This window comes from Ricinus communis, chromosome 2, assembly GCF_019578655.1.
Source record: "Ricinus communis isolate WT05 ecotype wild-type chromosome 2, ASM1957865v1, whole genome shotgun sequence".
In the NCBI taxonomy this organism is placed as follows: domain Eukaryota; kingdom Viridiplantae; phylum Streptophyta; class Magnoliopsida; order Malpighiales; family Euphorbiaceae; genus Ricinus; species Ricinus communis.
Window position 1 is genome coordinate 25,157,250 of NC_063257.1, and position 11,049 is coordinate 25,168,298.

The following is an 11,049-nucleotide window of genomic DNA, read 5'->3' on the forward strand; positions in this document are numbered from 1 at the left end:
AAAGTACATAAAAAGTTCAAATCAATAATATTTTAAATATTAAATTACTTTTATACACTTTACAAAAGTTGTAATTAAATATCCCTAATTCCTATAGATTTTTTAAAGTCTTTAAAAGTCAATATTAAATACCCCTACCTCAACTTTTAAATTTCATAGTATTTAAAAGTATTAATTCAATATATTTCCTTTTATATATATATATATATAAATATATATATAACTTTTATATTATTAAATTATTCACTATCTGTATAAATGATTTTTTATAAACTGTATTTGAAATAATTAATATACCGATATAAGCTGAATATATATAATTATAAAACATATCATTTCAAAATTTAAAACACAATTATATAATATTTTACTAACTTTCTAATATAGAATAATATAGTTTTAATTACAATAATTTTATAAGTTTTTTGTTATAATTAAAATAGGCCGCTACCACTCATCTAGTATATCTCTAGAGCAAGGTTATTTACGAAACGAAATAATAATTTTTTTTTTTAAAAAAAGGGTAAAAAGTAAGTTCAAAAGCTGACGCTGAGAATTACGAAGAACGCCACTGTTTCTGACCTTTAGTTCTTGTTCTGGGCCCGGTTCCTGTGAACCTTCCGCGCTGTGTCCTAAAACTGTGATGTTGTGTTTCTTTCTTCTTTAATTATCTGCTTCTTTATTCTTCTTCAACGTTCAAACCGCGTTTCCCAAGGACTTAACGGTCATTTCAATTTCAAAACCTTTATTTTCCTTTAATATTCTTTAGTGAGCTGAATGATCAACAAATTGATCAATTAGAAGATAATATGGAGGAAAACGGAGAAGAGAAGTTGATAGCAGTGGCCAGACACATAGCCAAAACACTAGGCCACAACGAGTCAATGGCCGACGATATTTTGCAGATATTTTCCAACTTCGACGGCAGGTTCTCTCGTGAGAAATTATCCGATAAAATGACCGGCGATCACGATTTGAGAGCCTGTGCTTCACTTGACCACACACTCGAGTCCTTAGAACGTCAGATCTCTCAATACGTCGCTGCCGATCACCCGATCTGGTCTGACTCGGCTGATTCCTCTGCCTTTCTCGACTCCGTCGACGAATTAATCGCCACCATTCGGTACTGGGCTCCAATGGCAACGTCGGATAAAACCGTCAGCGCGTGTCTGGCACGCGCCGAGGATTTCATGCAGCAAGCCATGTTCCGTTTGGGGGAGGAGTTTAGGCTTTTAATAGAACGTGGCTGCGAGACTTTTGATCTAATGCCATCGTATGTTAACAACGGGGAGTCAACGATGTTTGACTCCGACGAAGAGGAAGAAATGATCGACGGCGGCGAGGACCACAACGAGATCCCTGTAGCTCAACCGCTTACTGATTACGATGTTGTGATCGACGCTCTTCCTTCGGGGACGATCAATGATCTTCATGAAATAGCGAAACGAATGGTGGCAGGTGGTTTTGGTAAAGAGTGCTCGCATGTATATAGCAGCTGTAGGAGAGAGTTTCTAGAAGAAAGCATGTCAAGACTGGGAGTACAAAAGCTAAGCATCGAAGAAGTTCAAAAGATGGTTTGGCAAGATCTTGAAGATGAAATTAATAAGTGGATTAAAGCATCAAATGTGGCTCTCCGAATCCTATTCCCAAGCGAGCGTAGACTCTGTGATCGCGTGTTTTTCGGGTTCTCATCAGCTGCTGATCTGTCATTTATGGAGGTTTGTCGAGTATCCACTGTTCAGATCCTCAACTTTGCTGATGCGGTGGCGATTGGAAGCCGGTCGCCGGAGCGATTGTTTAAGATTCTTGATTTGTTTGAGACGTTGAGAGACTTGATGCCTGAGTTTGAGTCTAATTTCTCTGATCAATACTCTTTGGTTCTTAGAAACGATGGAGTTTTGGTATGGAAGAGGTTAGGGGAAACAATAAGGGGGATATTTATGGAACTGGAGAATTTGATCAGGCGTGACCCAGCTAAGGCTCCAGTGCCACGCGGTGGTCTCCATCCAATCACAAGGTACGTAATGAATTATGTTCGTGCTGCTTGTCGGTCAAGAGAGACGCTGGAGCAGGTTTTTGAGGAGAATGTTAATGTTGTTGTTCCATCCAAGGATTCGTCTACTTCGTTGTCTGTTCAAATATCATGGATTATGGAGCTGTTGGAGAGTAATTTAGAGATGAAGTCCAAGATTTATGGGGACGCTGCTTTGTGCTCTGTTTTTATGATGAATAATGAAAGGTATATTCTGCAAAAAGTCAAGGACAGTGATGAATTGGGTTCTCTTCTTGGAGATGATTGGATTAGGAAACATACTGCAAAAATCAAGCAATTTCAAATGAGTTACCAGAGGAGTTCATGGAATAAGATTTTGGGACTGTTGAAAGTAGATGTTGGTAATGCTGCTGGGAGGCCCTTGTCTATGAAAGATAAGATTAAGTTATTTAAGTCCCAATTTGAGGATACTTGTAAAATCCAATCACAATGGATCATATTTGATGATCAGCTAAGAAAGGAGTTGAAAATCTCTTTGGCCAACCTTTTGCTGCCAGCATACCAAAACTTCATTAAGAGGTTTCAGAATTCTCCTGAGGTTGGGAAGCATGCAGATAAGTATATTAATTATGGTGTGGAGGACATTGAAATGCATATTAATGAGCTGTTCCAGGGAGTTGGTGGATCAGCTGTGAGTAGAAAGTAAAGGTAAGTCATCAGCAAATCTGATTTTCATATTTAGACAGATATGTATAGTATGGCTCCTATGGATGGATGAAATTATGGATAGGTATCGGATGTTATCCTAATGATGTAATGACTTAGATTTTGGTTTTATGCCATGTATGTTCTATTCTACGATACTATTTGGCATTTCATTACGTAGAAGGATGAATTTCGATTGTTGTTTGTTTCCATGATCACCAGGTCAGGTGCTTGTGGAGGAAGAAACTCCATGTAGATAGAAACCCATTTTGTCAAATGCCTTATCCCTATAACTCTGACAAGTGATATATAGTAATTGTCTTGTTTTTAAGCTGGTCTTATTTCATATGAATAACTTACATTGGCGGGAAATAAAAAAATAAATTCTGATAGCAAATGTTACATAAGTGAACTTTTGAATGAACGATTAGTTTTCTTGTGGTACTATGTTGTGCAATTAATATGTCTTAGTTGGGAAACACGACAGTTAAATGGTCATTGAGATGGATCATGTTCCTTGCCAAATTTATGTGTGTAGTTACTACAAAAGAGAAGTTTAATTGAACTTTAGGCTTAAATGAATTTGTTCAAAAAATTTGCTTGACCCTGTCTACTTTGAATTAAACCTCATAGATTTTTGAACTTCAAAGTTCGATAACTTTCAGACACCTGAACTTTTATTCATTAACTTTTCATAATTGTCTTTCAAGTATCTACAGGGTTCAACATAAATTTGAGGTGTCTGAAAGATTATGGATTTACAAGTTGAGGTCTGTAATAGGTTCAGCTGATGGCAATTGACTCTTTTAGACAAGTACCATGGCCAATTTTTGTATGAACGCTTGAATTTTATTTCTGGATAAAGAAAGTTTAGGAAAGGGAGTTATTATTGATGTTTACATTTCCATAATATGGTGGGGGCCTTGTGCGGTAGGATAGTTGATGAAGGGGATGCTTTAATGTGAACTCTTTTTATCATACGATGGCTAGCAAGAACATGGAATGCACCTTAAGTTTGCTTTCTTTGCTCTGTAGGCAGCTATAGGGAAGGAATGGCTTTTGACTCAACAATGTCGGATTGTCTTGGTGACTAGATGCTTTTGTTTGAACATGAAGCAAAAACATTGTATGTTGTAGGTAATTAAGGAATGGATTAATTTGTAGTGGTTTCGGCTTATAGTTATGGAAGTATTGCTGGTTCGGAGCCTTTACGAGCACACATAGCGAAGGAGGAATTCTTGAGTTGATTCCTCCTGCTATCCTTTGGTTAGCTTGGAGCGGTGATCAAAGTCCTTATGATGTGATCATCAGCAATCTCTTCAGGGAGCCTAATTAGCATTCTCATGGGTTTTAATTAGTTGGAAGTACCTTCCAGAGGAGAAGAAAAATTTCAGGTCGAATTTGAATGTTGGAAATCTTATACATTCTGCCATGAGGACAATATTCGGGCTCTCCTGAATTACATGTTAACTCCCAGTTCCTACAATTTAATTTTCAATATAATCTCATAAATACTTAACCTCTATTTTTAACCACTTAAAAGACTTTTATTTTTTTCTATCAAAAAAGAAAAAAGAAAAGACTTCTAATTTTTTATTTAATCTGAATTTCAACTTTCAGTAACATTTAAACACTTTAAAAAATATATATATTTAAATACTTAAAAAGCAATATATGTGGATTTATTGTATGAAATTTTATGTCAAAAAGTATTTAAATATTATAAATAAATAAATTTAGATGTCTATTAAATTATTTTAAAATTAAAATGTTAAAAATGGTTAAATAAATAAACTCGTGAGGGGCTAAATAAGCAATTAGCCTAAATTCATTGAAATAAAAAGTTGCTTTGAACTGGTTCTCTTTTCTTCTACCGGGTTAGTTAATTTGCTCTGCTTCCTGTTGATATATATGTAGAGCAGTGCATGGACATGTTGAACGAGAAACTCTTATCAGATTTGCATGGGACTGTAAATGAGCCGAGCTGCTCGCAAGCTATTTGAAATTAGGCTCGATAAAAACTCGTTTGAGTTTGTTCGTCGGGATAAACGAGCGGAGTTCGAACTTCATTTTCGAGCTCATTTATTAAACGAGTCGAGCTCGAGCTTAGTAGTGTTCGATGCGTCTGAGTTCGCGAGCTAGTTCGTTAAGAACTCACGAGCCGGCTCGTTTAAGGAGCTCGCGAACTGGCTTGTGTATTAGCTCAATCAATAAATAAGTAATATATTATAATTGAAAAGAATAAATAATTAGATCATAAGAACTCAAGTTTTATTACATTAAAGTAATAATATATACTAATAAATTAGGTTTTGATTATAAATATTATAATTGAATAATTTTAGTGTTACTTAAGCAAGTGCTAGTTTAATAACATTATTAATTAAATTGGTATTTAATTATATACATTTAATTATCATTAATGTCTTACCAATTTATTTTTTTTGTCATAAATTAAATTAAGTAGAATAATAAAATAAAAACTATGTATGAAAACAATATAATTTTGTATATAATATAGTTAACTTAAATCAATATAAACTACATTGCTTTACTATAGAACTAGGCAATTTAGTGTTGAATAAATAAACATATATTATGTAAATGCTTAAAGATATTACCTTAAAACTGCGTAGTTCTAGTGTTGAATAAACAAACATATATTATGTAAATGTTTAAAAATATTTGAAAATTATAGTTTATATATTTAACAAAACATGAGTAATTATTTTTGCAATGTGTTTAATGTGAAGCTTGTAAATAGAGTAAGAACGTTATAAATTAATATAAAAAGTATTATAGAACTGATAAAGGAAAGGTATTGGAGTAAAAACTGTTATAAATTAATATAAGTAAATATTTTTATAATGTGCTTAATGTGAAGCTTATGAAGCTAAGCTCGACTTGTTTGCATCCTTATTCCTGACCGAATTATAAATGAATTTGAAGTGAGTCTGAGATAGAATTCTATGGAGTTTGTTAAACTCTTTTTTTTTTTTTAATTAAGAACTTGATTTAATTATTTTAGTTTTTGAATTTATATGCATATTTTTGCTTTGTGTATAATTTATTTATAATTGTAAAATTTACAGCTACATACTTAGTAAAATCGAGCTTGTTTAACGAGCTTGAAGTTGAGCTTGCTTAATGAGCTCGAAATCGAGCCCAGCTCGAGTTTAGCACGTTTATATAAGTACAGAGCTAATAAGGAGCCGAGCTCGAGTTCAGCTTGTTTATATGTATTGATCGGTCCAAATTATGTATAGATATTTTAGAGCTCTAATGATGTATTTCTATATATAAAATGGTGAAAATATGTGTTTTTACCTTACTTAATCTTAATTGTCTATTTTCAGGAATATTAGCAAAAAGAGGAAAATATGGAGCTAAAAGAAGCCTAATGGGACATGTTCGTATCAAGGCCCAACATTAAGACTCATGGACTACTAATTACAATGCCCAAGGGATATTTTAATCATTTGTATAATTATTAGTATTTATATTAAGAGTTATTTATGGGATAGTATTTGTGGAGATAAAGATACTTAAAGTCTTATCTATTAGATAGACTTATATTAGTATACTTATCTCTAGAGAGATTTATTTAGAGGAAGACTCTTCTCTATATAAATCTCGGTAAAACCTAAGAAAGAAAGGAAGGAGAAGGAAAAGAAGGAGGGGAGTTTTCTCCTACTTGCTCTCTACAGCTGCCACCATTATTCTCTCCATAATTCTCTACAGTTTTCCATAAACATATAGTTTTAGTTTTCATTATTCTTTTTAGGATCTAAGGACCTTTTTAAAAAGTGGAGAGTGATGACCAATTTTCTTCCTACTTGAAAAAATTCTTGATCTAGAGGGAATTTTTACTTTTTTTATGTCTTTCTATTTAATACCATGATTACTGGGTTAAATATGTTAGGCTAGTTTTCATAAGTGTTTAGTTTATTTTTTTTTACTTTTGTATGAACCTTGTTATTTATTTATTTAATGAATGATTTCTTTACCTTCATATTTTTATTAGTTTCAGTTATTATTGTTAGTTAACCATCATATTAATTTAGCAATAGTAATTGTTATGAAAATCTTTAGGTTTAAAAGTATTAGAAACATCATTTTTACTTTAATCTATGTTGGTATAAGAAACCTAGGTTGCATCATTAGCTTGAGTGACTTAGGAAAAAAGGCACACCACCATCTCATTCATTAGATCTATGCTTAAATTAAAACAAAGATATTACTAAGTAAATGGCTAGATTAAATACTATCTTTAGCATATAGTTTTAGATCATAAGCATTTGCATTTGCATTGCATATTTATTTATTGTTTAGTTACTTTACTTTATGAATATTTCTCTCTCAACATACTGATTTGGAGTGTTTAGATTTACTTTTATTCTTTTGTCTTGATAATTAGTATTTATAATAAGTGGCCTTATAGTTACTTGAGAGATCGAACTTGTGGTGAACTTACCCTTACTATAGGAATGGTTCGTGCACTTGCGAGTACTAAAAAAGATATATCAAGTTTTGGCGCCATTGCCGGGGAACTGTGACCAAATTTATTATATTGATTGATTATCAAAAGTATCTTGTGTTTGTTAGTTTGTTTCATGTTTTGTGATTTGTTTTGTTTATGTGTTTTTGTTTTGTTTGTTTTTTTTTTGTGTTTTGTGATTTGTTTTGTTTACGTGTTTTTATTTTGTCTGTAAATTTTATTCATTTAATCTAAGATTTTCTTTTGTTTTGTATGCGAAGCAGGAAACAACTAGAAAAAGAATCAAAAGAAGAAGTTGATATCATGACAAACCTACTAAGAGAAGTAGGAGCTGAAAGACGAATGACTATGAAAGGTTATGCATGGCCTACAATTGGTAACACTACTTCATGCATAGTTCTAGGTGATGCATCTAGAAATTATGAACTTAAGAGCATTCATTTTAACATGCTTCCTTCATTTTAACATGCTTCCTTCATTTTATGGCATGCCTAGTGAGGAAGCATTAACATTCATTAGAGAATTTTATGCTATAGTTCATACTTTCCTATTATCTGGATTAGATGAGGATCAACTAAGAATGAGGTGTTTCCCTTATTTATTGAAAGATAGAGCAAAGGCTTGGTTAATGACCTTGCCTCCTAATTCTTTGAGAAATTGGGATGTAGTGTATTAAAAGTTTATGAGTAGATTTTACTCACAGTAAAAGACCAAAGAATTAAGAGGTGAAATTTCTAATTTTTATCAAGAGAATGCTGAATCTTTTCATGAAGCATGGGATTGCTTCAAATCACTTTTATTGTAATGCCTACATTATGGATTCCCACTCCCAATAACTAACCAATCATTTTATGATAGTTTGACACACCAATATCAATGTATGGTTGATAATGTAGCTGGGGGTGCTATGTTAGAAAGGACACCTGATGAGGTTTATGACATCTTTGAGATGTTAGGAGTCAATTCTCAACAAAAGAGTGTAAGGACAAAGAGAGTAGAAGTAAATAAAGTGGTAGCTAATAGTGAGATAGGCATGCAATTGGCTGAATTGATTAAGCAAGTTAAGATGTTTACTTCAATAAAAAACTCACCAAATAATGAGGTATGTGGTATTTGTGGTATTTATGGTCATGGTGCTAATGTTTGTTCATCTTTTGATAATTACAGAGGAAATAAGTATGACCAAACAAATTTGATGGATTCTTACCAACCCATGCATCCTATGAATGACCCTTATTCCAACATATATAATACAGGTTGGAGAAACCATCCAAATATTTCCTGGAAATACAATGACAAAAACCTATCACAATTATTGAGAAATCAAAATCAACCTTATTACCAAGACCAATATTCTCCATTCTAAAGGGACTCCAATCTTTTCTTTCAAGATCAAGAACAGACTCTTGGATCTAATGAACAAAGGAAGCCAAGTTTGGAAGAAACACTTCAATCATTTATGATGGCTTCTCATGATAGGATGGAGAGGAATGAGAAAAAGACAGATTTCATTGAGGCTTCATTGAAACGTTTAGAAGCTCAAATGAGACAAATTGTTGAAGAGTTCAATAAAGAGGAACTATCAAGTCAACCTGAACAAGCCAATTCCATTACTACTATTAGAAGAGGTGAAGTTGTCGATAATATTGCTATAGAAACTGAAAGAAATTCTTCTTCTTATGCAAGTACACATAAAAATGATGGATTAGTGCAAATCAATAAGGAGAGCATGCAAAAGAAATAAAAAATAGAGCCTAATCTTAGGCTTGAGAAGAAATAAAAGGAAGCATTTTGTGGACCTGAATTTCATAAGGCAGCTCAGCCTTATAGACCCCCTATTCCTTTTCTAAACCAACCCAAAGAGAGCAAAAAGGATAAAAAACTTTTTGAAAGTGTTGAGATGCTCTCTAAAGTTAATACTAATTTATCTTTGTTGGATGTTATCAGGAATAAGCCAGCTTATGTAAAAAAATTTTGAAGAGATGAACACCAACAAAAGGCGATATGCGAACAAAGAAAAAATATAACTAGCAAGTGTAATGCTTCAACTCAGTTGCCCCTTAAGATGAAGGATTAATATGCATAGTTTTACACATATTTGCTTGCATATTATTGCATATTTTCTTAGCAATTATTGTGCTTTTATTCCAAGATCACCCGTGTTTTGTATTCTTTTGCATTTCAGGAGAATTTATAGGACCATCATCAGTATTTGAGCAATTATAGATCAGTACATGTGAAAATGGACGGGAATTCATCAAGATCGGATAAGAGCTCGTAGTGCATACATTGAGCACGGCCTAGGTCAAGGCCGTGCTGATCACCACGGCCCGTGGTGGCTCAGCACCAGCGGGGGCACGACCATGAAGAATCCCTAATTGGTGAGATCCGAATGTTCAGCACGGCTTGGACTCCATGCTGAAACAAATATATAAGGAAAACAAGTTTTTTTAGGGTTAGCGAAGCAAAGAGTGAGAGAGAGCCTTGGCGGCTGGTTCGGTTTTTGCATAGTGCTGAGTTCTGGAGAGAGTTGCAGAGAGGAAGAATCCCGGAATCGCAAGGTTCCAAATGCCAAAACAGTAGTGGAGCAATTCAATAGGCAATTTGGGAGATTAATCGTAGTGCAGATCCAGATTTGGAGCTGTTCATCCAATTAGAGAGAAAATGGTGTACATGTTTCATTTGTAATTGATTTCCTAGTTGTTTTAAACATGAACATGTTTAGCTAGATTGATTAAATCCATTGGGATTTCTTTACTATGTTGGCTTAATATTATATTGTTGGATTGTTTGAGTTAGTTTTGTATTCTTCTTGCTTTCAGTATTAATGAGATAATGCATTATTCATAAGACATTGTGAATTGTGGTGTTTAGATTGCTCTATGCGATTGAGAAGTCCATTTGGCAATTGGCATTTTGAATAGCAGAAACTGGTTAATAATCACTTAGAGATAAGGATGATTAACTAGCCGGATTAAGAATTAACAAAGCTTAATAAAGGCGGATTACAGCTTAATGCTAATTTAAGAATCAATCGTTAGGAAGAGATTCCAACTTTAGGTTATTAGGTTTAGGAATTCGGTTATCTCGAGAGAGAAACCAAATTCAGTTAAGAATTCATCCACGGGTAGCATAATTAGACTCATCGATCTTTTATCTTTTGTTTGATCGCCAACTAGTTTAGGTTCCCTTTGGGTTTCTTTCTTGTCTTGGTTATTTCATTTATCCATTCATTCCTGCATCTCCCTTAGAACTTAGTTTGTAGCTATTAGTTAGTTTAGAAATTATTCATCATTCATTTTAGGTTAATATAACAAAGAACAAAGAAGTAACTCTGGGCTTTCACTTTCCCGAGGAATACGACCTTAATACTCGCCATGAGTGCTAGACTGCATCGATAGGTTCACTGCCTTAGATTGTAGCTACCATAAATAGCCTATCAAGGATCCTAGTAGCTTCACTATTGATATTACAATAGGTGAGAAAAAGGACAGAAAAGCCATATTAGATTTGGGAGCAAGCATCAACTTGATGCCTTACTCGATGTGTGAACGACTTAGCTTGGAAGAGTTCAAGCCTACCACTATGTCTTTACAATTTGCAGACGGATCGATAAAATATTATAGAGGTATAGTGGAAGACTTGCTAGTACAAGTAGGTAAATTAATAATTTCAGTTGATTTTGTAGTACTTGACATGAAAAATACACCAACAAGGGATAAAGAGCAAACTATACTCCTTAGTAGACCTTTCATGGCAACAACTAGAACTGTGATTAATGTGCATGATGAAAAACTTACCATGACAGTTTTAGGAGAAACTATGGAACTTAAAGTGTTTGATTCTCTAACTT

The 11,049-nt window shown here is 33.6% G+C and overlaps 1 protein-coding gene and 1 non-coding gene across 6 annotated transcripts; one reads left to right on the plus strand and one right to left on the minus strand.

Moving 5' to 3' along the window:
• The first annotated feature begins 636 nt into the window (after window positions 1–636).
• Window positions 637–6,224, plus strand: LOC8289789 (exocyst complex component EXO70B1). 5 transcript variants are annotated; one of them, XM_015722657.3, is made up of 2 exons: window positions 637–2,701; window positions 6,055–6,224. In XM_015722657.3, exon 1 carries the CDS (start codon window positions 810–812, stop codon window positions 2,697–2,699), a length of 1,890 nt encoding a protein of 629 aa, XP_015578143.1. In that variant the 5' UTR covers window positions 637–809; the 3' UTR covers window positions 2,700–2,701; window positions 6,055–6,224. The 5 variants fall into 5 exon arrangements, with proteins under 5 accessions (XP_015578143.1, XP_015578142.1, XP_015578141.1 ...); XM_015722656.3 differs by lacking the exon at window positions 6,055–6,224 and adding an exon at window positions 3,738–4,223; XM_015722655.3 differs by lacking the exon at window positions 6,055–6,224 and adding an exon at window positions 3,409–3,720.
• A 1,686-nt stretch (window positions 6,225–7,910) lies between these two features.
• On the minus strand, window positions 7,911–8,018 carry LOC112535678. Its single transcript, XR_003079764.1, has one exon. It is a non-coding gene; the product is annotated as a small nucleolar RNA R71 (small nucleolar RNA).
• Between the last annotated feature and the right edge of the window lie 3,031 nt (window positions 8,019–11,049).

Bases quoted from the DNA above. Each gene is read 5' to 3' on its own strand.
- LOC8289789 (XM_015722657.3), top strand. From the start codon at position 810: ATGGAGGAAAACGGAGAAGAGAAGTTGATAGCAGTGGCCAGACACATA.